This window comes from Hylobates moloch, unplaced genomic scaffold, assembly GCF_009828535.3.
Source record: "Hylobates moloch isolate HMO894 unplaced genomic scaffold, HMol_V3 SCAFFOLD_5, whole genome shotgun sequence".
In the NCBI taxonomy this organism is placed as follows: domain Eukaryota; kingdom Metazoa; phylum Chordata; class Mammalia; order Primates; family Hylobatidae; genus Hylobates; species Hylobates moloch.
In genome coordinates this window covers 84,340,775-84,367,914 of record NW_026652280.1, presented here as the reverse complement: position 1 = coordinate 84,367,914, position 27,140 = coordinate 84,340,775, and the positions used below count along the sequence as shown (strand labels likewise).

The window sequence follows — 27,140 nt, the reverse complement described above, 5'->3', positions numbered from 1 at the left end:
CCACTCACTCACTGACTCACTCGCTCACTCGCTCGCTCACCCACTCACTCACCCACCCACCCACTCGCTCATCCACTCACTCACTCACCCACCCACCCACCCACTCACTCATCCACTCACCCACCCACCCACTCACCCACTCATCCACTCACTCACTGACTCACTCGCTCACTTGCTCACTCACCCACTCACTCACCCACCTGCCCACTCATCTGCCCACTCACTCACTCACCCGCTCACTCGGTCGCCCACCCGCTCACTCACTCACTCGCCCACTCATCTGCCCACTCACTCACTCACCCGCTCACTCGGTCGCTCACCCGCTCACTCGCTCAGTCACTCGCTCACTCGTCCACTCACTCATCTGCCCTCTCACTCGCTCACCCGCACACTCACCCGCTCACTCACCCGCTCGCTCACTCGTTTCTTCATGCATTCTTTCATTCACTCATTCATTGTGACACAATGTTCATTGATCATTAATCACCTCTAAGTGACAGGCCTGAGTTGAGGGCTGGTGACGAGACACTCTGGATAAGACAAAAGCTCACATGTAGAAAGACCAGGATATATCATGACATGGTGTGATGAGGGCCTGAGGTGTGTAGCACAGGGAGCCATCTACACTCCAGAGTGTGGGGTGGAGTCCGGGAGGGCCCCCCAAACCTGAACTGAGAGAAGAAGGGCAGAGGAGAAGGGAGAGGGGAGAGAGAGCGAAGAGGAGGAAGGGGAAAGAGGTGCAGAGAGAGAGACGTGGGAGCCAACTTCAGAGCCATGAGCTGGCTGCACGTTGCCATCTGTCAATAGGGGTCAGTTAGGCGCAGCGCTCACACCTGTAATCCCAGCACTTTAGGAGGTAGAGGGAGGAGGATTGCTTGAGCCCAGTAGTTCAAGACCAGCCTGGGCAACATAGTGAGACCCGCCCCCCCTCCACCATCTCTACTAAAAAAAAAAAAATTTTTTTTTTCTTTATTAGCTGGGTGTGGTGCTGCGTGCCTGTAGTCCCAGCTACTGGGGAGGCTGAAGCAGGAGGATCATTGAGCCCAGAAGGTCGAGGCTGCAGACAGCTATGTTCGTACCACTGCACTACAGCCTGGGTGACAGAGCGAGACCTCACCTCTAAAAAATAACGAGGAACAAGTTAGGGTTTGTACTGGCTCATTCATACAGTGGGATGTAGTGTACAGACTAGGAGGAATGGGACAGCTCCTTCTGAAGGAATAGAAGAGGCCTCCAAAGTGAAGAAAAAGCTGGGTGCAGGACCACGTGGGGTGTATGCCAGTATTTGCATAAAAAAAGGATGACCAGGCCTGTCACCTCAGCTACTTGGGAGACAGAGGCAGGAGAATTGCTTGACCCTAGAAGTTTGAGACCAGCCTGGCCAACAAAGTGAGACCTCATCTCAAAGAAAAAAATGGGGGCACATGAAGAAGAAAACAAATACAAAACAGGAAAAGAAAAATGGGGGAATGGAACATACACACCCACTTGCTTGACTGCATAGAATCATAAAATGTCTCTGGTAAAAGGCATAGAAAGCAGGCTGCCCTCTGGGGATTACTGCAAGGTGGGGCAGAGGCGGGAAAGGGGTGATCCCCGGCAGGCTCTTCTGTGCCTTTTGGGATTTGAAAACATGTGAATGTACTATATGTATTATCTGTTTACAATGCACAAATCAACTGTAACAAAGAAAAATGAATGCAGAGGCCTAGGCTTTCTGGCCCGCACTGGGTGGCTGGGGCCCTTATCCCCACGGGCTCACCTGTCTGCCAGGCTGCCAAACACGGCAGCCCCCACCAGCACCCCGGCCATGTAGACGGACTGCGCCAGGTCTCGGAGAGTGCGGGCCTCACACACCAGATCCCACTGCAGGGAAGACGTGGGCGCTTCAGGCTGGGCCTCGGCAGCAGCCCCCCCACGCACCCAGCCCCTTCTGACCTCCATCACGATGGTGGACGGGAAAACACTGCGGTTATAGACCCAGCCGTCCTTGCAGCCCTCCGTGGCCGCGCCCGGGACGGAGGAGTTGGGGCTCAGCAGGGCCCACTGAGGCTTGGTGAAGCGCCGGCAGGGCTCAGGGGCCCCAAGCTGGTCCAGGGGTATGGTGGCCCTCAGCCAGGCCCCCGAGTCGTTGGTGGAGGCCTCAGTGTGGTTGGCAGGGCCCTGGCAGTGGTGGGGGGGGGGACGGCGGCCGTGAAGTTCTGCAGGAAGTTGTGGCAGGCCAGCAGGCCGCAGGGCAGCAGCAGCAGGGCCGTGTGGATGAGCTGGAAGCGGCCTATGCCGCCCAGAGCATCCAGCAGGTCTGTGAAGGCCATGGCCATAGGCCTGACCTGAGGCCCAGCCTGCCCGGCTTTATGTAGAGAGGCCGGGAGGGGCTCTGGGAGGGGGAGGAACAGGCCAGGGGTGAGGACTGCAGACATCCTGTGCACTCTGTGTCGGAGGGCTCAGGTCACACCCCATAGGAGGGTTCAGGTGTCCCCACATCTGCAGGGCTCCCCTCCCCCATGCCCTTTCTCTAGCTCTCTCCATCTCTCACCCCAGGGCTGAGTCACACCTACCACCCATATCCGCATGTCCAGCTGCCCTGCCCACTGCCCTCACCGGCAGGACCCCAGCAGTGAACAGAGCACCATCAACTTCCCTTTCCTCCGGAGGACACCGCGGCATGTTTGGGAGCCCCGATTCCAGCCTTGGCACATGGGACACAGTCCCTGTCTCTAGGCTCCAAATCGCAGCTGGAGCCTTAAGTGCTGAGAGTTCAGAATAATGAGGTGCAGTGTTTACAGCTGCTTACCCTTCCCCCACTTCCCAAGAAAGCAGGGACTTGGCTGCACAGGTGACACTTGGGAAAAAGCCCTTTTAAAATGCCCAAATAGGCCAGGTGCAGTGGCTCGTGCCTGTAATCCCAGCACTTTGGGAGGCCAAGGCAGGCGGATCACCTGAGGTCAGTTCTAGACCAGCCTGGCCAACATGGTGAAACCCTCTCTCTACTAAAAATACAAAAGTTAGCCAGGCGTGGTGGCGGGCACCTGTAATCCCAGCTGCTTGGGAGGCTGAGGCAGGAGACTTGCTTGAACCTGGGAGGCAGAGGTTGCAGTGAGCCGAGATCACGCTACTGCACTCCAGCCTGGGCAACAAGAGAGAAACTCCATCAGAAAGAAAGAAAGGAAGGAAAGGAAAAGAAAGAAAGGAAGGAAACAAAGCAAGAAAGCCCAAATAGGGCAGTCAGGAGGAAGCCCTGCTCTTCCCACCCCTACCTCAGTGACTCAGTTTATGAGAGGTTAGGGCCCCAGGTCATCCAGACGTGGTGTTCCCATCCCCACATCAAATAAAACCCAATCCAGAGAGCAAGTAAGGGTTTGAGCAAGATGGTGGGGCCCTGCAGACGCTCCCGCCCTCCAGCCCCTCGCACACCAGCCCAGGCTCCAGGAAGAGCTGAGCCACTGCCCTCACTGCTGAAGACCCTGAGCCCAACAGGACCTGGACTCCCAGTGAGGAGGTGACAAGGGCAAAACGCAAGCTCAAGATAGCAGTGTGCGGGCAGCCTTCCCCATGGGGCACACAGGGGCCTCCACCTCCATCTCCTCCCCAACACTGGGGCCCACAGCAGCTGACAGCAGCCAACCCCCACCCTCCCCACCTTGGCCTCTGCTCTGCATTTGCAGCTTTGCCCCATCCCCTCTTCCTTCCCCCAAACCACTCTTATCTCTGGTAAGAAAACCAGATCCCAGAAGGCCCTGGAGGGGCTTATGTAAGTGCAGGTGTCGGGGTCACAGGGGCTCCCCGCAGAATGACCTGAAGGCGGCTCTGTGCTCTGGGGAGCTCCCTGGGGGGCCGGGTGTGTGCTAAGTAGAGGTTTGAGTTTCAGCCACAGCCTCACCTCAACGGGCCGAACGAAGTGTGCAACAAAGGTAGGGGTCAGGCCTCCTGGGCAGCGGGGAGGGCATGTAGGATCAGCAGAGCCATGTGGGACCTCAGCTGTGTGGCCCTGTCCCTGCAGCTAGGACCCCTCCTTCCCAACCTCCCAGGGCCAGGGGTGGCCTTGCCCAGATACCCAGTACTCCAGTAGGGGTTCAAGCTTCAGGGTCAAGGGGAAGGAGATGGAGGGGTTGGAGGGGAGAGGTGAGCTGAGGCCACAAGCTGCCCCCATGGGCCAGGGCAGGTGCCCTCCAGGCAGTAGGCTGGGGAGAAACACATCACAGACAGATGTAGGGCCTTTTATTATTTGGGGTTCCTCTATATGGAACATGGGACCTCCCCACCCCAAGCCTAGTGCCTCTGGCACCCCCATAACCAGTACACAAGTCCCTGAAGAGTCCCCTTTAAAATCACTAATATAAAAAAGGAGCGAAGGAGGGAAGGCCGACTGCCCACAGGCTGGGCAGCTCCTGGGCGGCAGCAGGGCCAGGGAAGGACACAGGGGGCGTTGGCTTCGGTGCAGGAAGGCACAGGCGTTCCCAGCCCGGGGGCCTCCCCGAGCCGGGAGGCGGCTCCACACACCTGGACTGCAGACTGTGTAGAGCTAGTGGTTATAGTTTATAGTCTGCAGGCAAGGCCAGGCCGGTGGTGCTGAATGGGTGGCCTCTGAAGTGAGGAGAGGGGACACATCAGGATGCTGGGGAAACCTGGGGCTGTCCCGAGGCAGGAACAAGCGAAAGCTGCCTTCCTGGCTTGGCAATGGGAGGGGCCCAGGGAGTCCATCCCGAGCCCATGGCTGGCGCAGGCAGGGGCCACACAGCTCTGCCCGGAGCAGATGAACGATGGTGGCTGGGAGGAGAGGGGACAGGAGGACGAGGCTGCCTCTCTGCTCCAAGGAAGGCACTTGCAGCTGGGGTGGCCTGGTGTGGTGTGGTAGGAGGCGTGGCTTGGCAGACGAGGAGGGAGGGGAGCACGGCAAGGGGGACCGAGTTCCTGCCTCATGCAAACATGGTCAGCTGCAACCACTGCGGGAGAGCAGGCAGGTCAGCCGGGGCCGCAGAAATGGCTCCCTGGCTTCTTCCCCACCCAAACCCCAGGTCCAGCCCCCAGCTCCACGGCTCAGGAGCCACCTCAGGGACCTCATGGAGGGGTTACTTTCTTACCTCCTCCACCCCTGGGAAACCGGAGCGTGGCTCCCATAGAGGCCTCCAAGGGCCTGGGCCGCCCCTCCTGCTCCTTTCCCAGAATCCAGACACCCCCACCCCAGCCTTTCAGGATTCAGGTGGCCCAGCCTTGTTTCCAGGAAAGGACAGGGAACACTGGCCAGATGAGAAAACTCGATCGCCTGGAACTCTTCCCCCACCATGGGCCCAGGGAGATTCCCACCTTAAACAAGTCAAAGGTCACGACTCCATCCAGATCTGTGTCCAGAGTTTTGAAAAATCCTGTGTGTTCAAGAAAAGGTGATATAGGGCTGAAAACTCAGTGGGATATTCACGCAGGGCCAGGCCTGGCCCCCTTCCTGCCTGGTCCCTCTCTACCTCCCCACAGTGCCGCAAGCTGACAGCCCTTGAAGCTGGGAAGCTTCACCCCTTCCTGCTGCCTGAGAAGCCACTGTCATCTCCCTCCCTCCCCAACTCTCCTGGCACTCAGCCAGGGCCACCCAAACCCAGACCCAGGCCTCTCTGGCACACACCCATAGCACTGGCCTGTATCTGCTAATTCACCCATCTGTCATTCCCCCCAGCTCCTGGGGGATGCGTTTGGGATGGAGCTGGAGGGTGGGAGGCGGTTGGGGACACTCACGGAACATGGTCTCTAGCCGCACCAGGCAGCACACGAAATTGTCAAAGTCGACCGCCAGGTCGGGCTCCGAGTAGCGGGTGATGATGAGCTCGTAAAGTTTCTTGTTGAGCTTGAAGCCTGGTCCAGGAGAGTGAGTGAAGGTCAGGGAGGCGCAGCCCCTGCCCAACAGGATGGGGGAGAGGTTGGGTCCCCAGGAAGGGGGCTGGGGCTAGGCAAGGTGCTAGTAACCTCGGGGAAAAGGACAAGATGGCTGTTACCACGTCACCACTAGCACCCCAGGGACAAGGGCCTGGGGCATAGGAGCAGTGGGGCTACCTGCCCCAGTCCCCACAGGTGCCATCAGCCTTGGGGTCTCACCTGCCGACTCAATGGCCATCCGCATCTCGTAGGCACTCATGCTGCCCGACTTGTCCAGGTCAAACTTCCGGAAGATGGACTGGGGTGGGGGCAGAGGGTGAGGGCCAGGCTGAGTCACCCGGCCCTTCCCACCTGCCCAGCCGGCACCTGCATGACTGAGGTGAGTGGGGACCACCTACCAGGTAATTCCGGATGCGGTTCCACAGGATGTTGAACTCCACCAGGCCCAGCTTCCCATTGCCATCACGCTGGGTGGCCGTTAAGAAGGAAATTCCATCACTTAGACCAGGCATGGGAGAGTGGGCAACTGTGCAGAAGTGGAGACGGCTGCCAAGCCAGCAAGCCGACTTGGGGTTGGGCGAGGAGAAGCAGCAAAAGCCACGTGCAGTCAGCCCACAGCCGGGCTTGCCTCGTTCTCTGAGCTGGGCTGCAGTGGAGTGGGCTGGGGAGGGGTCAGAAACAGCACCAGCCTCCGGGTCAATGGGGACCCAGGTCTTGCTCCACCTTTCACTTGACACAGGTCTGTGCCTCAGTCTCTCCCTCCCAACCAACAGGAAGACATCCAGGGAGGCATCTGAGCATGGCGCACTGTGTGTCCACACTCCACATGGCTCTGTCCCGTTCTCTCCGCTGTCCTGGGACCGTTCTCCCAACACCGATACCTCCACCCAAAACCCCATTCAGGAGACAAAAGCAAACGGAAGGATACATCCATGAGGTTCACCATGCTGCGGCATGACTCTAGGCTGAAGCCCTTGGTCCGCAGGTCTTTGTCTGCAAGAAAAACCAATTCCAACATCTCCACCTAGCGAGCTTCCTGCACCTGCCCCTGCTGGGAGCACTGGGTGGGGCAGAGTCAAGGACGCACAAATCCTGATGAGTGGGTGCACTATCTGGCAGAGGAAGTGGGCAGGATTGTTTGTATCATCAGGAAGTACAGGTAAAGTATTTTAGCAATCAAGCCAAAGTCCCAACAGCCACAATTAGTCCAAAGTAAAAAGAAACGAGTGTGAAACAGAAGAGCGCGAAATTGGGTAGAAAGATGGGGCAGGGCAGGGCTTGCTGCAGGCTAGGAGGGTAAGCAGTGCTTCACTAGCAGAGGAGAGGAGGAGAGAGGCTCTGGTTAAGGAAACCGTGTGGATGGAGGTCAGTGGCAGCAAAGGGGAGGGGAGGGGAGGCCAGCAGTTGTCTGCCCTGGGGAGTGAAGCCAGTCACGTGGTGTTCCCCAAGCCACTCAGCCTGGCCCAGGAGGCTTTGGGAGGAAAGGTAGACTTTTCCTTGGCACTAAGGTGCTGCTCCTGCTTTTTTTTTCTTTTTTTGAGACAGGGTCTTGCTCTGTTGCCCAGGCTGGAGTGCACTGATGTGATCACAGCTCACTGCAGCCTCAACCTCCCTGGGCTCAAGCCATCCTCCCAACTCAGCCTCCTGAGTAGCTGGGACTACAGGTGCATGCCACCACGCCTGGCTAATTTTTGTACTTTTTTGTAGAGACAGGTTCTCTCCATATCGTCCAGGCTGGTCTTGAACTCCTGGGCTGAAGCGACTCCTGCCTCGGCCTCCCAGAGTGTTGGGACTACAGGTGTGAGCCACTGTGCCTGGCCAGGCTGTGCTTCTAATCCCACAAAAGCACAGCACCCGAGCACAGGGATTATCAGGACGGCAGGTCAGGAGGAGGAGTATGGGATGGAAATGGAAGGGAACTGGGCTCAGAAAAACTGGAGGATTCCCTGACTCGTGCAGGCCAAGGGATGGGGTTCAGCTCAGTGTGTGAGCAGGAGCCTGGATTCTGATGTGGAAGAAATGGTGCGGTGGGGCAGCCCCACGGGGACTCACGCTTGCTGATGATCCTATTGAGGATTGTCCGCAGCTCCTTCACGCTGATCTCCATGTCCTGGGGAGAGAGAGGAGGTGGCACCTGCCCCAGGAGAGGGCTGCCCCTCACAAGCCCCTCCCAACGCGCCATGCCCCAACCTACCTCCCCTGCCAGCTGCCTGAAGAGGGCCTTGAAGTTCTCGTCAATCTCCTCTTCTGAGAGCACTTGCTGGACCGAGAAGGGGAGAAAGCAGGTAAGAGAGGCCCCGGCCCTGCCCACGTGGAGGCAGCTGGAGGGAGGGCTGAGGCTGCGTATCTGCTACAAGTCACTTCGCTTCTCTGAGCCTCAGTTTTCTTTTCTTTTCTTTTTGAGATGGAGTCTCACTCTGTCACCCAGGCTGGCGTGCAGTGGCGGGATCTCAGCTCACTGCAACCTCCGCCTCCTGGGCTCAAGCTATTCTCCCTGCCGCAGCCTCCTGAGTAGCTGGGATTAAAGGTGCCCACCACCATGCCCGGCTAATTTTTATATTTTTAGTAGAGACGGGGTTTTGCCATGTTGGCCAGGCTGGTCTCAAACTCCCAACCTCAGGTTATCCACCCGCCTCAACCTCCCAAAGTGCTAGGATTACAGGCGTGAGCCACCGCGCCCGGCTTGAGTCTCACTTTTCTAATCTGAAAAGGGAATCTCGTTCCTGCCCTGCCCTGCCCCATACCCAGGACTCATGTGACCTAAATGAAGGGGATGCTGTTCTGCTCAGTGAGTAAAAGGCAAGAGTTTGGGCCAGGTGCAGTGGCTCACACCTGTAATCCCAGCACTTTGGGAGGCCGAGGTGGGTGGATCACCTGAAGTCAGGAGTTCGAGACCAGCCTGTCCAAAATGGCAAAACCTCGTCTCTACTAAAAATACAAAAATTAGCCAGGTGTGGCAACGTGCGCCTGTAATCCCAGCTACTCGGGAGGCTGAGGCAGGAGAATCACCTGCACCCAGGAGACGGAGGTTGCAGTGAGCCGAGATCACGCCATTGCACTCCAGCCTAGGTGACAGAGTGAGACTGTGTCTCAAAAAAAAAAAAAAAGGGCAAGAGTTTGGATCCCTACTGTATGGCCTCAGGCAAGTTCCCTAACCTCTGTGAACCTGAATTTCCCATTCAGAGGAGGTATGGCAACAAGACCCGGACAGGGTTGATGTGGGGAGGAAGTGAGGTAACACAGGTGAAGTGCTCAGCACAAACCCGCCACCAGGTGAGAGCTCAGGGCCTGTGCCATTAGTATCACAGGTCGTCTGCAAACTGTAAAGTGCTGGGCCAATGAGGGATTAGCACTACTCCTATGGCTCCTGCCAGGAGGGGATCTTCCCCGTTAGCAGGAACTCAGGGGACAGGACACCTGGATCCCCATCACACACCCAGGGGTGAGGAAGAGAGGAGGACGGGGCCTGGTGGGGTGGGACCACGCACCTCATCAGGGAGATTGGCCTGGATCTGGTCATCCAGCTCCCTGCAGAGAGTGGGGAGGAAAGGAGCCAGTCAGAGGGGGACAGCAGAGGGCCTGAGGGGGTTGGCTGGGAGAGGGGAGAGTGGCAGGGGCCGGTCCATGACTCACGCGGTCCCAGCACTCTTCTCCGAGAAGAAGCGCAGCACGAAGTCGCCCTCCTTGTTGGGCTCAAAGGTGGAGGGCACCACCACATACTCCCCGGGTGGCAGGCGGAAGCGGGTGCTGACCTCTCGCAGGTTGATGAACTGCTCTGAGCGCGCCCGAGACGCATTGGCCAGGAAGAAGTCACGCTTCAAGTGTACAGCCGGCTGGCCCACCAGCTGGTGGGAGGGAGGAGGGAGCAGGGCTGCAGCTGCCCACTCAGCCCACCCTCAGGGGCCGCCCCCAGACCCAGACTCCAGGCTCCTTGTCCTGGCCAAGGGGCTGGAGAGCTGGGGCATGGCTCACTCACAGCCTGTGTGACCCTAACAAGACATTTTGCCTCAGTTTCCTCATCTGTAAAATGTAACAACCCTACTCACTGCAGAGGGTAGAGGAGAGGAGCACCGGATTGCAGATTAGGCATGTGTTTCAATAACACTGTCATTATTATCACTGGGAGCTTTCCCCAGGTCCAGCACTGCAGGGTACTCGGCACCTCATTTGCTGTTCTGCTATTACACCCATTTTACAGACACAAACACAGGCTCGGAGCTTAAGCAACTGCTCAAGGGTACAGAACTCTCAGCCTGTCTAATGCGCTGCTCCTGACATTGCTGGACTGCCCTAGTTGGCACTTACTTGGTGTAGATGGCAAGGCAGGAAGAGCCTCGTGTGTACATGTCAGACAGGGGCTCTGAGGACCAGGGCTCAAATCCAGCTCCCTCACTGACTACCTGTGCTGACCCTCAGGAGAGCAATGTTTGCTCTGCCCACTGAACAGGTGGGGAGAAGCATTTTTCAAGCAGTGAAACAAGGTGACTTCTTAGCTCTCCAGGCCAGGGTGGGTTTGCCACTGGGCTGCTCCCCTCTGGCACCATCAGGGGTGTGTGACTGCAGGTGGGTCATGTGCCACACCTACCTCCGGAGGGACCTGCAATAGAGAGACAGGGGAAGTCAGAGATGTGTGTTTGTCCCAGGGCAGGGTCACAGTGCATGATGGGCAGAGGTCCTGAGTTCTTAGACGGGACTGATGGGATAAGGAGGCAGAAGGCAGGGCCCTGGGGACCCAGATCTTGTCCCTGCACCAGAGCAGGGCCCCAGGAGGGAGGGCTCAGGCAGGGTCCTCTTGGTCCTGGGAATGCCTGCCCTAGGACTCCACTCTGAGTCAGAGGCTCCAGGCCAGCCCCTGGGGTGGCCAACTGCAATGTTCCAAAGCCCAGAGACAGGAAAGGGCCACTGCAGGCTGCTACCAGGGGGTCTGGGTGTGGGCCAAGACTGCGACCAGGGAGGTCCAGAAGTTTCTGTCCCTGTCTTAAGGGCAGTGTGTGAAGCAGGGCAAATATAGGGCAAGAGCAAGGAGTTCTAATCCCAGAGCGACTGGCACAGCCTCACCTTGGCCAACAGGCCCTCCCTATCCCCTAGCTTTCCCTGCCAGCTTCTGCTCACAGCCTCCAAGACAGAGAGCTCAGTACTCCCAGGCATCAGCTGAGCCAGCTCCCTCCTCCAAGAGCAGCAGGCTGCCCTCTAAGCGTGAGGTGAATCCCAGAATCTCCCTTCCTTGAGCCAACCCCCTTCCTCTCTTTCGGCCAGAGGGCCTCAGCAGGTGCCTCCTGGAGGTTGAGATTTCCCAGCCCTCAGGATGGTGGGGGGAGTGGAGAGGAATTTGTGGGGAAGGGCATGGCCCCTGGCGCCCCCTGGCGGAAGCCCGCCTGCACTGCGGGTCGGGGGCGCCAGGTCCTCTGCCTGCTCAGTGAGATCCACCGGGGATCCACCCTGCTCACCTCGTAGACCGCGAAGCCAATAGTCTCCATGTCGCGGCCGAAGCGGCGCTCGCGGCGGCGGTGCTTCTGCATAAGGGCGAGCACGAAGCTGCAGCCTGACTCGCGGTCCCCGTAGTCGTCCGGGTCATCCGTCTCATCCAGCCGGATCTTGAACTGGGGGTTCACCCAGAAGGTGGCTGAGGGCAGGTGAGGAGGCGGGGATCAGAGGCAGGGCAGGGCAGAGCCAAGTGGCCCCCAAGCCTCCTCAGCACGTGCCTGTACACGCATTCATTCATTCAACAAATATTACTGAGCACCTGCAGCATGCAGGGTGATGGGCAGGCTGGGCCAGGCTCGGTCCATGCCCTCACAGCCTGCATTTGCAAACTAGAGGCTTCAGTCTGAGCAAGTCTGTTAGGTTAGTGAGCAGAGCAACTGCAAAGAAAAGCAAGCAGGAGCCGGGCGCGGTGGCTCACGCCTGTAATCCCAGCGCTTTGGGAGGCTGAGGCGGGTGGATCACGAGGTCAGGAGATCGAGACCATCCTGGCTAACACAGTGAAACCCCGTCTCTACTAAAAATACAAAAAATTAGCTGGGCGTGGTGGAGGGCGCCTGTAGTCCCAGCTACTCAGGAGGCTGAGGCAGGAGAATGGTGTGGAACCGGGAGGCAGAGCTTGCAGTGAGCCGAGATCACGCCATTGCACTCTAGCCTGGGTGACTGAGTGAGACTCCGTCTCAAAAAAAAAAAAAAGAAAAAAGAAAAAAGAAAAGCAAGCAGGAGTAGATCAGAGTAGGGGGCCTATGCACTGAGACCCGAAGGGGCTGCCCTGGCAAGCCGCTGAGAAGCAGAAGCCAGGCAGAGGGCACCCCAGAGCAGAGGTGGGGAAGGGCTCCACGCATCTGCGCACAGGGAGCGCCTACGGAGGCTCCAGAAAACACGGAGATCCAGGGAGACGGCAGAGCTCGCAGGAGCCGGCCAGGGGCTAGGGCGTGTGGACTGAAGCAAAGGGTAAGGACCTTCCCACAGCTTGCAGCAAGGAGGAATGTGACTGCATTAGGACTCTAAAAGGTGGCTCGAGTGCTGCGTGGACAACTTAGAAGAGGGCAAGAGAAAAAGCAGGGGTCCGACAGGAGGCCACAGCCAGCCAGCAAGGGAAGGCAGGGGCTTGCATTTCTGGCAGTTGGGTGATTTTGCTGCCTAAAGAACCCTCTTGACTAAAACAACCCACTGCGGGATAGAACGGTAAACTGCAAAACTTATTTTTAAAGGCACTAATAAGCCACTGCATCCCCTGCCCTCCATTGACAATAATAATATTAACGATAATAACAACTTGGGTGAGGATGTGGAGGGATGGGAACCTCACAGGATGCTGGCGGGAATGTAAAATGTTGCAGCTGCTCCGAAGAACATTCTGGCAGTTTCTCAAAAGCTTAAACACAGAGCTTCACATGACCCAGAAATTCCACTCCAAGCTCTATACCCAAGAGAAATGAAAACGTGTCCATGCAAAGGCTTGTTCATAAGAGTGTGGCAGGGCGCGGTGGCTCAAACCTGTAATCCCAGCACTTTGGGAGGCCCAGGCAGATGGATCACTTGAGGTCAGGAGTTTTGAGACCAGCCTGGCCAATATGGTGAAACCCCACCTCTACTAAAAATACAAAAATTAGCCAGGCATGGTGGCCCATGCCTGTAGTCCCAGCTACTTGGGAGGCTGAGGCAGGAGAATCGCTTAAACCTGGGAGGCGGAGGTTGCAGTGAGCTGAGGTCGTGCCACAGCACACCAGCCTGGGTGACAGAGTAAGTCTGAGTCTCAAAAACAAACAACCCACAAAATTAGCTGGGCGTGGTGGCGCATGCCTGTAATCGCAGCTACTCAGGAGGCTGAGGTAGGAGAATCGCTTGAACCCAGAGGCAGAGGTTGCAGTGAGCTGAGATCATGCCACTGCACTCCAGCCTGGGCAAGACAGCAAGATTCCATATCAAAAAAAAAAAAAGAGAGAGAGAGAATGTTAATGGGTGCATTATTTATAACAGATGAGTGGATGAAACTACCCAATTATCCATCAACTGAAGAGTGAATATACAAAATATAGAGCCAACCAGTGGGATATTATTTGGCAACAAAGAGGAACAACATACTGATCCATGCTACAACATGGAGGAACCTTGAAAACATTATGCTAAGTGAAAACGGCCAGCCACAAAGGACCATGTATTATATGATCCTGTTCACATGAAATATTCCGAATAGGCAAATCCATAGAGATAAGTAGATTTGTGGTTGCCAGGGCTGCCGGGAGGGCTGGGGAGTCATGGCTAAGGAGTACCTCATTTGTTTTTGGGATAATGAAATGTTCTAAAATTGATGTGGTGATGGTTGCACAACTCTGTGAATATACTTTAAATAGTATATTTAAATTGTATATTTAATAGTATATTTAAATTGTAATATATGGCCAGGTGCAGTGGCTCACGCCTGTAATCCCAGCACTCTGGGAGGCTGAGGCAGCTGGTCACCTAAGGTCAGGAGTTTGAGACCAGCCTGGCCAATGTGGTGAAACCCCATCTGTACTAAAAATGCAAAAATTAGGTGGCCATGGTGGCAAGCGCCTGTAATCCCAGCACTGTGGGAGGCCGAGGCAGGTGGATCATTTGAGGTCAGGAGTTTGAGACCAGCCTGGCCAACATGGTAAAACCCAGTCTCTACTGAAAAAATACAGAAATTAGCCAGGCATGGTGGTGGGCACCTGTAGTCCCACTTACTCCGGAGGATGAGGCAGGAGAATCGCTTGAACCCGGGAGGCGGAGGTTGCAGTGAGCCAAGATCATGTCACTGCATTCCAGCCTGGGCAACAGACCAAGACCGTGTCTCAAAAAAAAAAAAAAAAAAAGAAAGAAAATTAAACCTCCCTGGAGGGAAGGAAAAAATAACCTCAAGCCAGCCTTCACATGACCTTTCAGTTTTGATTCACACTGCCTGTGAAACCTTAAGAAGATAATTTAGTTTTAAAAGCATCCTGCACCAGGCACAGTGGCTGATGGACTGTAATCCCAGTGTTTTGGGAGACCGAGGTGGGAGGACTGCTTGAGCCCAGGAGCTCAAGACCAGCCTGGGCAACATAGGGAGACCCCATCACTACAAAAAGTAAGAAAATGAGCCAGACAGCCGGGCGTGGTGGCTCACGCCTGTAATCCCAGCACTTTGGGAGGCTGAGATGGGCGGATCACGAGGTCAGGAGATCAAGACCATCCTGGCTAACACGGTGAAACCCCGTCTCTACTAAAAATACAAAAAATTACCCGGGCGTGGTGGCAGGCGCCTGTATCCCAACTACTTGGGAGGCTGAGGCAGGAGAATGGCATGAACCCGGGAGGCGGAGCTTGCAGTGAGCTGAGATTGCGCCACTGCATTCCAGCCTGGGCGACAGAGCCAGACTCTGTCTCAGAAAAACAAAAAACAAAAAACAAAAAAACCCAAATGAGCCAGGCATGGTGGCATGGATCTGTAGTCCCAGGTAAATCAGGAGGCTGAGGTGGGAGGATCACTTGAGCCCAGGAGTTCAACACCAGCCTAGGCAACCTAGCAAGACTCCATCTCTACAAAAAATGTAAGAAGTTAGCTGGGCGTGTTGTGTGTGTCTCTATCATAGTCTCAGCTACTTGGGAGGATAGTTTGAGCCCAGAAGGCTGAGGCTGCAGTGAGCTATGATTGCACCACTGCACTCCAACCTGGGTGACAGAGTGAGACCCTGTCTCAAAAAAAGAACAAGGCGGCCGGGTGCAGTGGCTCATGCCTGTAATCCCAGCACTTTGGGAGACCAAGGTGGGTGGATCACGAGGTCAGGAGTTCAAGACCAGCCTGGCCAAGATGGTGAAACCCTGTCTGTACTAAAAATACAAAAAATTAGCCAGACGTAGTGGCACACGCCTGTAATCCCAGCTACTCAGGAGGCTGAGGCAGAGAATTGCTTAAACCTGGGGAGCAAAGGTTGCAGTGAGCCAAGATCACACCACTGCACTCCAGCCTGGGCGACAGAGTGAGACTCCATCTCAAAAAAAAAAAGAACAAGGCTGGGTGTGGTGACTCAGACTCACGCCTGTAATCCTAGCACTTTGGGAGGCTGAAGCAGACAGATCGCATGAGTCCTGGAGCTCAAAACCAGCCTGGGCGAGGTGGTAAAATCCCATCTCTAAAAATTAGCTGGGCATGGTGGTGTGTGCCTGTAGTCCCAGCTACTGGGGAGGCTGAGGTGGAAGGATCCCTTGGGCTTGGGAGGTCAAGGCTGAAGTGAGCTGAGATTATGCCATTGCACTCCAGCCAGAGCAAGACTGTGTCTCAAAAAATAAGTAAATAAAAAAGAACGAAAAAGGTGTTCTGGATTGGTGGCATTCCAGGTGACTAGCAGAAACACCCTGGAGCAATTTAACTTTATCTGAGGACTCAAAGAACTCTCTCATGGATGAACTTCTAGGCCAAACAAGGCAGAGCTCTCACAAGCAAACAAGGCGTGAAAACTGAGCAGCAGCCACAGTGGACAAAAACTGACCACTAAGACTTCAGATATTGACCTTATCAGACACAGAATATAAGACTATGCTTACTATATTTAAAGAAATAAATGAAAAGTTTGAAAATTTGAGCAAAATGAACAGATTTAAAAAGATCCATTACATCTTCTAGAAATAAAATTTTTAAAATTGAAATTAAGTTCTTGGAAGAAATAACCAACAGATTTGACAGAGCAAAAAAAAAAAAATTAGTGAACTGAGAAAGGAGCTGAAGGAACAACCCAGAATGCAATCCAGAGACACTAAGAGATGGGAAATCTAAAAGCAATGTTAAGAGAAAGAGAGGATTGAGTGAGAAGGTTCAGTTTAGATTTGATTAGAATATACAGAGAGTGGGAAGGAGGTGATATTCTCAAAGATCATGACTACAAATTTTCTAGAATTGTTGAAAGATATCAATTCATAGCCAGGAAGTTCAATACATTCAAGGCAGAATGAAAAGAAATCCATACCTCCACACATCATGGTGAATCGTATACTATGAAAGAAAAAGAAAAATTAAGATTTTTTCCAGAAGGCAAGGTAGACAGACTCCTGGCTCACATAGTGATGATGGAAGCAGAACAAGGAATAATAGTGTCTTTAAGAGGCTGAAAATAATGTCAAGCCAGAATTCTATATCCAGAGAACTGTCAAGAATAAGCACACTATAGGCCAGGCGTGGTGGCTCACGCCTGTAATCCCAGCACTTTGGGAGGCCGAGGCAGGCAGATCACGAGGTCAGGAGATCAAGACCACCCTGGCAAACACAGTGAAACCCCGTCTCTACTAAAAATACAAAAAATTAGCCAGGCGAGGTGGCGGGCACCTGTAGTCCCAGCTACTTGGGAGGCTGCGGCAGGAGAATGGCGTGAACCCTGGGGGGGCGGAGCCTGCAGTGAGCCGAGATCGCGCCACTGCACTCCAGCCTGGGCGACAGCGAGACTCTATCTCAAAAAAAAAAAAAAAAAGAATAAGCACACTATAAAGGCATCTTAGACAGACACTGAGAAAGTTTATAACCAACAGACCCTTGCTAAAAATAAAAATACAAAAAGGGCCAGGTGTGGTACTTCATGCCTGTAATCCCAGCACTTTAAGAGGCAAAGGAAAGAGGATCAGTGGCACCCAGGAGTTCAAGACTAACCTGGGGCTGGGCACAGTGGCTCACGCCTGTAATCCCAGCACTTTGGGAGGCTGAGGAGGGTGGATCACTTGAGGCCAGGTGTTCGAGACTAGTCTGGTCAACATGGTGAAACCCCATCTCTACTAAAAATACAAAAATTAGCTGGGTGTGGTGGTGCACACCTAGAATCCCAGCTATTTGGGAGGCTGAGGCAGAAGAATCGCTTGAACTTGGGAGGCAGAGGTTGCGGTGAGTGGAGATCGCGCCACTGCACTCCAGCCTGGGTGACAGAGCGAGACTCCGTCAACTCTCCCCCCAGTCCCCCCCAAAAAAATTATCTGGGCATGGTGGCATGTGCCTGTAGTCCTAGCTACTTGAGACGCTGAGGTGGGAGGCTCACTTGAGACCAGGAGATCAAGCCTGCTCAAAAAGAAAACAAAACAAAGGAAATACAAAAGGATATGTTTCGGGTGGATGGAAAATGATCTCAGATGAAAGGTCTGAGAATGCTGAACAAAAATACTGTTATTTTGCGGGTAATCCAAATAACATGGGCTATCTCAAATCATGATGATGTTTAAATTATGGCAGGAAAAACAAAACTTTAGAATTAAAATACTAGCCCACCATGGCATAATAAACAAAGGAAAGGGGTGATTCAAGCTGAATTTCTAAGGTTTATGCATTGTTCAAGAGGAGGGTAAAGTCATTGATTAGGGCTGGGTACAGTGGCCACGCCTGTAATCCTAGCACTTTGGGAGGCCGAGGCAGGTGGATGGCTTGAGCTAGGAGTTTGAGACCAGCCTGGGTAACAGAGCAAAACCCCATCTCTACCAAAAAAGTGCAAAAATTAGCCAAGCATGGTGGTGTGCGCCTGTAGTACCACTCAGCTACTCGGGAAGCTCAGGTGGGAGAATGGCTTGAGCCCAGGAGGCAGAGGTTGCAGTGAGCTGAGATCATGCCACCACACCCCAGCCTGGGTGACAGAGCCAGACCCTGTCTCAGAGAAAAAAAAAAAAAAAAAAAAGACACTGATTAACTAACTTTAGTATGTATTAAGCAAACTCTTTTGTCTTTCAAACTCACAGAGAAAAAAACTAGTAGAGAGAAAAGCAGGAACTCAATACAAAAGGCAGCATGACAAGAAAGACAAGCAGAAAATAAGTACACACAGTAAGTCAGCTGAAATAAAGACAGCATTAATCACTGTGAGTGTAAATGAACTAAATTCTCTAGTCAAAGGACAAAATACTCCTTTGTCTTTTTTCTTTTTTTTTTTTTCAGATAGAGTTTTGCTCTTTCCACCCAGGCTGGAGTGCAATGGCACAATCTTGGCTCACTGCAACCTCCGCCTCCCAGGTTCAAGTGATTCTCCTGCCTCAGTCTCCCGAGTAGCTGGCATTACAGGCACCCACCCACCCTGCCCGGCTAATTTTTGTATTTTTGGTAGAGATGGGGTTTCACCATGTTGGCCAGGCTGGTCTCGAACTCCTGACCTCAGGTGATCCATCCACCTGGGCCTCCCAAAGTTCTGGGATTACAGGCGTGAGCCACCACGCCCAGTGTGGACAAAATTTTTCAAACTGGATTACTAAAAAGCTGGCTAGCGCTGTTTACAAGAAAACAAAACATTGGGCTATAGAAAGATTGGACATCAAACAGTATAAAAAGATATATTTTAAAAATTCAACAAAAAAACCCTGAATTAGCTATAGAAACATTGGCTGAAATAGACTTGAAAGTAAAAACAATTATTAGAGATGAAGGTGGTCACTAGATTTTAAAAAATGTTTTGAAAGAAGAATTCTAAATGTGATGTACCAAATATCATAGCTCAAAATATATAATGAAAAATAACTGATAGAAGTACAGAGAGAAATTGGCAAAGCCATTAGGATGTTATAAGATTTTTATCATCTTTCTTTCAGTTATTGATAGATTAAGCAGACAAAACAATAAGTTTGATATAATGGAAAATTATAGAACAATCCCCCTAGTACTCAGAGAATAGCATACTGGCTGAGAGAACAGACTTCAGGATCCCTCTGCCTGGGTTCAAATCCCAGTTTTGCCACTTCATAGATCAGTGACTTCATCAAGTTGCTTAAATCTTTCTGTGCCTCAGTTTCTTTATTATCCCTAAGATAAGGATAATAATAGTTCCTGCCTCATAGGCTCAGTGTGAGTTAAGCTAATTATCATATTTAAAATACTTAGGAGTGCTTCACCTACAGTCACAATTTGTTAGCCAGTCTTTTCAAGAACAAAGGAAACTTTACGAAAATTCATCATACACTGAGCCATAGCACCAGCTTCTGTTCACTTCAAAGCTATGATCTTATGTAGGTCACATTTTTTTACCACAAGAAAATTAAGTTAGAAATTTTTTTAAGTTTTAAAAAACATTCTTCTAAAATAACTAGTTTATCGGAAAGAGATGATAATGGTAATGAGAAATTACATAGCATGGCCATGAAAAATGTACATATATTAAAAGAGAGCTATCAAATCAATAACCTAACTTTCCACCTTAAAAAACTAGAAAAGGCAGTTAAATAGAAGGAATAAGTTCTAGTATTTGACAGTAAGGCAGAGAAATTATAGTTACCAATAGTTTATTGTATATTTCAAAATAGCTAGAAGAGAAGAATTGTAATGTCTCCAACACAAAGAAAAGATAAATGTTTGAGGCGATGGATCCCAATTACCCTGATTTGATCATTACACATCGTATACATTATCAAAATATCACATGTACCCCAAAAATATGTCCCACTATGATATATCAAATAAAAAATGGATTTATTAAATTAAAAAAAGAAACTAGAAAATGAAAATTCACTGGTTCTTGGGATTTAAGAAAAAAGAAAATGGGCAAATTGAACCCAAAGCAAGCAGAAGAAAAGAAATAATAAAGATTAAAGTCCAAATACATGAAATAGAGAATAAACAATAAAGAAAAATCAATAAAACCAATAGTTAGTTCTTTGAAAAGCTCAACAAAATTGACAATTCTTTACCTGGCCTAAACAGGAGAAAAGACAGAGGACTCAAATTACTAAAATCAGGAATTAAAGAGGGACATTACTACCAACCTAACAAAAATAAAAAGATTACAAGGAACTACTATGGACAATTATATGATAATAAATTAGATAATATAGACAAAAAGAACAAATTCGTAGAAAGAAACAAACCACCAAAACTGACCTAGGAAAAATAGAAAATCTAAATAGACCTATAATAATAAAAAGACTGAATCAACAACAACAAAAAACTTCTCACCAAAGAAATGTCCAGGACCAGATGGCTTCAAAATTCCACCAAACATTTAAAGACAAATTAACACCAATCCTCAAACTCTTCTAAATAACTGAAGATGAGGGGACACTTCCTAACTCATCCCAGGAGGCCAGCATTACCTTAAAGCCAGATAAAGACACACAAGAAAAGAAGATTACAGACCAATATCACTTATGAATATAGACGCAAAAATCCACCCCCTCCCAAAAAAAGCTATGAACCCAACCCAACAGTATATTAAAAGGAATATACACCATGATGAAGTGGGATTTATCCCAGGAATCCAAGGGTAGTTCAACAAAGGAAAATCGATCAATGTAATATACCACATTAATAGAATGAAGGGGAAAACACCCTCAAACGATCATCTCAATTGATGCACAAAAAGCACATCAGTTCATGATTTTAAAAATTCAGAAAATTGGCCAGGCGCGGTGGCTCACACCTATAATCCCAGCACTTTGGGAGGCTGACGTGGGCAGATCACGAGGTCAGGAGTTTGAGACCAGCCTGACCAACATGGCTGGTCTGAAGGGTGAAACCCCATCTCTACTAAAAATACAAAAATTAGCTGGGCGTGGTAGTGTGCACCTGTAGTCCCAGCTAGGGACTAAGGGAGGGTGAGGCAGGAGAATCACTTGAACCTGGGAGGCAGAGGTTGCAGTGAGCCAAGATCGTGCCACTGCACTTTAGCGTAGGCGATAGAGCAAGACCCAGTCTCAAAAACAAAACAAAACAAAACAAAAAAACCCAAAAAACTTCAATGATACCACTTCACACCCACTATGATGGCTATAATCAAAAAGAAGAGCAATAACTAGTGTTGAAGAGGATGTGGAGAAATCGGAACCCTCACACATTGTTGGTGGGGATATAAAATGGTGCTGCTGCTTTGGAAAACAATTGGCAGTTCCTCAAAAAATTAAACATGGGCCGGGCGCGGTGGCTCACGCTTGTAATCCCAGCACTTTGGGTGGCTGAGGCGGGCGGATCACGAGGTCAGGAGATCGAGACCACGGTGAAACTCCGTCTCTACTAAAACTACAAAAAAATTAGCCGGGCGTGGTGGCGGGCGCCTGTAGTCCCAGCTACTCGGAGAGGCTGAGGCCGGAGAATGGTGTGAACCAGGGAGGTGGAGCTTGCAGTGAGCCAAGATTGCGCCACTGCACTCCAGCCTGGGTGAGAGAGTGAGACTCCGTCTCAAAAAAAAAAAAAAAAAAAAAAAAATTAAACATGGAATTACCCTATGGCCCAACAATTTCACTCCTAGTTATAGGCCCCAGAGAACTGAAAACATATGTTCAAATGCATGCACATGAATGTTCACAGCAACATTCTTCACATAGCCAAAAACTGGAAATAACACAAATGTCCATCAACTGATGAATGAATCAGCAAAATGTGGTATATCCATATCATGGAAGATTAATCTGCCATAAAAAAGAGATGAAGTACTTCTACACCATAAATGAACCTTGAAAACATTATGCGAAGGCAAAAAAGTCCAGAATAGGTAAATTTATAGAGACAAAAAGTAGATTTGTGGTTGCTAGGGAGAAAGGGATAGAAAGTGACAGCTAATAGTTACAGGATTTTCGGGGGAGGGGGTGAAGAAATGCTCTGGATAACGGTAATGCTTACACAACACTGTGGGTACACGAAAAACCACTAAATTTCACACATTAAAAGGCAAATTTTCTGGTGTGTGAATTATATTCATTCACAGTTTTCAAAAACACTATGTATCAAAATTGTGTAACTTAATTAAGGATGTACTTAAAAGGAAATTTATCACTTTAGTTGCTTAAATTTTAAAAATCTAAATTAATGAAATAAGCATCTAATTTAAGAAGTCATAAAATAAAGTCAAAAAATCAATCCAGGCCGAGTGTGGTGGCTCACGCCTGCAATCCTAGCACTTTGGGAGCCCAGAGCAGGCGGATCAGTTGAGGTCAGGAGTTCAAGACCAGCCTGGCCAACATGGTGAAACCTGGTATCTACTAAAAATACAAAAAAAAAAAATTAGTCAGCCATGGTGGCGCATGCCTGTAATTCCAGTTACTTGAGAGGCTGAGGCAAGAGAATCGCTTAAACCCAGGAGGTGGAGGTTGCAGTGAGCCGAGATCGCACCACTCCAGCCTAGGTGACAGAGTGAGACTCTGTCTCAAAAATAAATAAATAAATAAATAAATAAATAAATAAATAAATAAATAAATCCAAAGAAGAAGGAATGAGAAAATAAACAGTAAAGATTAATGATATAGGAAAAAAAATGCTACCAGGCACTGTGGCACACACATATAATCCCAGCTACTTGGGAGGCTGAAGTGAGAGGATCACCTGAGCCCAGGAATTTAGGCTGCAGTGACCTAGGATCACAGAGGACTAGGATTGTGCCACTGTATTCCAGTCTGGGCAATAGAGCAAGACCCCATCTCTAAATAAATAAGTAAAAATAATAAAAGAAAAAGAAATACTATACAAAGGACCAACAAAGTCAAAAGTCATTTCTTTTTTTTTGTTTTTTTGAGACGGAGTCTCACTCTGTTGCCCGGGCTGGAGCGCAGTGGCGCGATCTCGGCTCACTGCAAGCTCTGCCTCCCAGGTTCACGCCATTCTCCTGCCTCAGCCTCCTGAGCAGCTGGGACCACAGATGCCTGCCCCCACGCCCAGCTAATTTTTTGTATTTTTAGTAAAGACAGGGTTTCACTGTGTTAGCCAGGATGGTCTCGATCTCCTGAGCGCGCCTGGCCAAAAGTCATTTCTTTGTAAAGATTTATATTGACAAACTTCTTGCAGGATTAATAAAGACAAAAGAGACAATGCAAACGAGCAATCCCATGCATAAAAAGGAGACATTATTATACACGAGACATAAGAGTATATTGGGGGGGCTGGGTGCAGTGGCTCACGCCTGTAATCGCAGCAATTTGGGAGGCCGAGGCAGGAGGATCACAAGGTCAGATGATCAAGAGCATGGTGAAACCCCATCTCTACTAACAAAAAAAAAAATTAGCCAGGAGTGGTGGCAGGCCCCTGTAGTCCCAGCTACTCGGGAGGCTGAGGCAGGAGAATGGCGTGAACTCAGGAGGCAGAGCTTGCAGTGAGCTGAGACGGCACCACTGCACTCCAGCCTGGGCAACACAGCGAGACTCTGTCTCAAAAAAAAAAAAGAGCCGGGCGCGGTGGCTCATGCCTGTAATCCCAGCACTTTGGGAGGCCAAGGCGGGCAGATCACGAGGTCAGGAGATCGAGACCATCCTGGCTAACACGGTGAAACCCCATCCCTACAAAAATACAAAAAATTAGCCAGGCGAGGTGGCGGATGCCTGTAGTCCCAGCTACTCGGGAGGCTGAGGCAGGAGAATGGCGTGAACCCCGGGGGGGCAGAGCCTGCAGTGAGCCGAGATCTCACCACTGCACTCCAGCCTGGGCGACAGCGAGACTCTGTCTTTAAAAAAAAAAAAAAAAGAGTATATTAAGGATAACTTTGTGCTAATAACTTTGAAAACAGATGCAAAGAATAAATTATTAGAAAATACAACTCAGGGCTGGGCACAGTGGCTCATGCCTGTAATCTCAGCACTTTGGGAGGCCAAGGTGGGAGGATCACTTGAGCCCAGGAAGTCGAGATAAGCCTGGGCAACATAGTGAGGCCCCCATCTCTATAAAAATAAAAAATTAGCCAATCATAGAGGCTCACACCTGTGTAGTCCCAGTTACTCAGGAGGCTGAGGCAGGATTTGAGCTCAGGAGTTCAAGGTTTCAGTGAGTAACTTGTCTCTAAAAAAACCCTGTCTCTTAAAAAGAAAAGAAAAAGAAAATACAACTTATCAAAATCGGCTCAAGAAACAGAAAATCTGAACAATTCTATAACCTTTAACTTTCAATACTGAATATCATTAATCTTCATACAAAGAAAAAAGCAAGCCTGACAGCTTTACAGACAAGTTCTACCAACCATTCAAGCAACAAATCACTCCCACCTTAGGTAAACTCTTCTAGGAAACAGAAAAAGAGAGGACACTTCCCACCTCACTGTACAGGACGAACATAGCACTGATACCAGTATGGTCAGTATGAGAAAGGAAAATAACAGGCAAATGTCACTCATGACCATGTCGTTTTTACCTCAAGAATGTAAAGTTGATTTAACATTAGAAAAGCAACAAATGCAATTTACCATTTTTTTTTTTTTTAAACGGGGTCATGTTCTGTTGCCCAGGGTAGAGTGCAGTGGCACAAACATGGCTCACTGTAGCCTCTACCTCCCTGGCTCAAATGATCCTCCCTCCTCAGCCTCCTGAGTGGCTGGGACTACAAGCGTGTACCACCATACCAGGCTAATTTTTTAAATTTTTTGTAGAGATGAGGTCTCACTGTATTGCCCAAGCTGTTCACAAACTCCTGGGACCATTTTAATAAATAAAAGAAAAAAGCATACTATCATCATAATGTAGACAATTAAAAGTATTTAACAATATTAAACTTCATTAGTCTGATAAAAGGTATCCACAAAAGACCTAGATTAGAAAGTTACTTAGTGGTGAAAACTTCCCCTTTAAGAGTGAGGCTTAGTTAATAGGGTTGCTCCTAAAAATAAAAATAAAAAAAGGGAGGAACAAGAGCAGGAAGCTCTACAGTTCTAGGCAGCATATTAGACAAGAAAAAGTAACAAAAGTTCTAAGAATTAGAAAAGAAACAATCTGTCATTATTTGCAGATGCTATATTCCTAATTAGAAAACCAAAAAGGGCTGGATGCAGTGGCTCACTGTAATCCCAGCACTTTGGGAGGCCAAGGCAGGCAGATCACCTGAGGTCAGGAGTTCAAGACCACCCTGGCCAACATGGTGAAACCCCGTCTCTAATAAAAATACAAAAATTAGCCAGGTGTGGTGCCATACGCCTGTAATCCCAGCTACTTGGGAAGCTGAGGCACGAGAATCACTTGAACCAGGGAAACAAGTTGCAGTGAGCTAAGATCGTGCCAAAAAATACATACAGATGAATCAGTAAGATTAATTACAGTTTTAAAAAATTTGCTGGATATAAAAAATACATCTAAAAGGTCAAATGCATGTTATCATATGAGCAACAAGATCACTTGGGAGATGTAATTTTAAAGAACATACTATTTATAATAGAAACAAAATTATAGTGTACCTAGCATTAAATCTCAAGAGATGTATAAATTCTTTATGATAAAAAATACAGCATTCTATTGAAAGACATTAAAGGCCAAAATAAATGAAGAGATACACCACATCCTTGGATGAGACTTAAAATTATAAAAATGTCAATTCTCCCCAAATTGGTCTATAGGTTTCATGTAATTCCAAATTAAAATCTCAAAATGATTTTTCAAAAGACTTGGTAAACTGATTCTAAAATTCATTTGGAAAAACAAAGGTCAAGAACAGCTAAGACAGATGCAGTGGCTCACGCCTGTAATCCCAGCAATTTGGGAGGCCAAGCCAGGCGGATCAGTTGAGTTTGAGACCAGCCTGGCCAACGTGGTGAAACCCCGTCTCTACTAAAAATACAAACATTAGCTGGGTGTGGTGGCGGGCACCTGTAATCGCAGCTACTCAGGAGGCTGAGGCAGAAGAATCATTTGAACCCAGGAGGTGGAGGTTGCAATGAGCCAAGATCGCACCACTGCACTTTAGCCTGGGCAAGAGAGCAAGACTCCATCTCAAAAAAAAAAAAAAAAAAAAAAACCAACAAAAAAAAATAGCTAAGAGACTCTTGAAGAAGGAATTTGCCCTGTGCAACAGCAGGACTTACACATCTATAGTAATGGATTCAATGTGTTATTGGCAGAGGGATAGACCCAGGGACAGAATGGTGAGTCCAGAAACAGACCAACACATACCTCGGGACTAGGTGAGGGCGCTAGTGCTGCTGGGGAGAGACGAGATGATGTATTTCTCAATAAATGGCACAGGGAACGGTGGTTATCTATTTGGGGAAAGACTGAAATTGGATCCCTACAAGGGAGAAGAATGCTTCAAAACAGAGGGCAGGGAGCCGTGCTGAGGATGTAGCACAGGAGAACAGAGCAGCGGCGGATCTGGCAAGGCCAAAGCTGTAAGTGATCTTTGAAAGGGTGGTTTTAGCAGCATAGTAGGGATGAAGCTGGACTGGGAAGGGTTAAGCAATGAAGCAGAAGTGAGAAAGGAAACAGGGAGTATGATAATTCCTGAGAAATTGTGCTTTGAAGGAGGGCGGAGAAATGAACAGGGAAGTGGGGTTGAGAGGGTTGCTTTGTGTTAAGACAGAGGACTCTCCATAATGACACTGGAGAGAGAGGTGACAGATGAAGGAGCAAATGCTTTCAGAGGTGAGGGAGAATGGGATCTGGTGCAGACGTGGGGGTCCCCATGAGCAGGGACTGTTCTGCCACTGTCGCAGGTGGGGAGGCAATGAGGACACAGGCACAGGTGCAGAAGGCTGGGGGATTTGGAGGTGGGAACACAAGGTGTCCTGCAGGATGAAGTCTATCTTTTCAATGAAGTGCAAGGCCAGGCCTGAAGGTGACAGTAACAGTGGGGAGAGGTCAAGGTGAGAGTGGAAACGTTACTAACCAATAGTGGAATTGCTGGGGATCATGGAAAATGCTCATTTGAGATTTGTGGCTATGAATTGACAGAGAAAATATGGCATCAGTTATGTGATTTCTCTCCTGCCACACTCAATGGTTCTCAAGCCAGTGGAGAGCTGGGTTCCACTAGGATGGGTTTTGTGCCAGATGATGGGAGACAGGGGCCAGGGGACTGAAAGTGTTTGTAGGAACAAGATTAAAATGATAGCTCTAACCTAGGTAAGGAGAGAGGGCAAGATGGGAGAGGCAGGATGGTACACAAGTGG

The 27,140-nt window shown here is 50.0% G+C and overlaps 2 protein-coding genes across 5 annotated transcripts in view; both read right to left on the bottom strand.

Annotated features, from left to right (window-relative positions):
- LOC116468993 (solute carrier family 22 member 20-like) overlaps nt 1-2,503 on the bottom strand; it is a 24,297-nt gene extending 21,794 nt beyond the window's left edge. Inside the window, 3 exon segments of the mRNA XM_032153400.2 lie at nt 1,763-1,866; nt 1,939-2,181; nt 2,184-2,503. Of these exon segments, the coding sequence (XP_032009291.1) occupies nt 1,763-1,866; nt 1,939-2,181; nt 2,184-2,420 (584 nt within the window). The 5' untranslated portion in view covers nt 2,421-2,503.
- A 1,299-nt stretch (nt 2,504-3,802) lies between these two features.
- The window catches only part of CAPN1 (calpain 1), a 31,698-nt gene continuing 8,360 nt past the window's right edge, over nt 3,803-27,140 (bottom strand). For all 4 annotated transcript variants that reach the window (XM_032153395.2, XM_032153396.2, XM_032153394.2 and 1 more), the window contains exons 11-22: nt 11,310-11,485; nt 10,448-10,459; nt 9,496-9,707; nt 9,351-9,390; nt 8,057-8,122; nt 7,915-7,972; nt 6,791-6,855; nt 6,261-6,329; nt 6,082-6,160; nt 5,725-5,841; nt 5,305-5,363; nt 3,803-4,943 (exon numbers count right to left, since the gene is read on the bottom strand). In XM_032153395.2, coding sequence (XP_032009286.1) covers nt 4,917-4,943; nt 5,305-5,363; nt 5,725-5,841; nt 6,082-6,160; nt 6,261-6,329; nt 6,791-6,855; nt 7,915-7,972; nt 8,057-8,122; nt 9,351-9,390; nt 9,496-9,707; nt 10,448-10,459; nt 11,310-11,485 — 980 coding nt within the window. In that variant the 3' untranslated portion in view covers nt 3,803-4,916. The remainder of the gene's footprint in view (nt 4,944-5,304; nt 5,364-5,724; nt 5,842-6,081; nt 6,161-6,260; nt 6,330-6,790; nt 6,856-7,914; nt 7,973-8,056; nt 8,123-9,350; nt 9,391-9,495; nt 9,708-10,447; nt 10,460-11,309; nt 11,486-27,140) is intronic.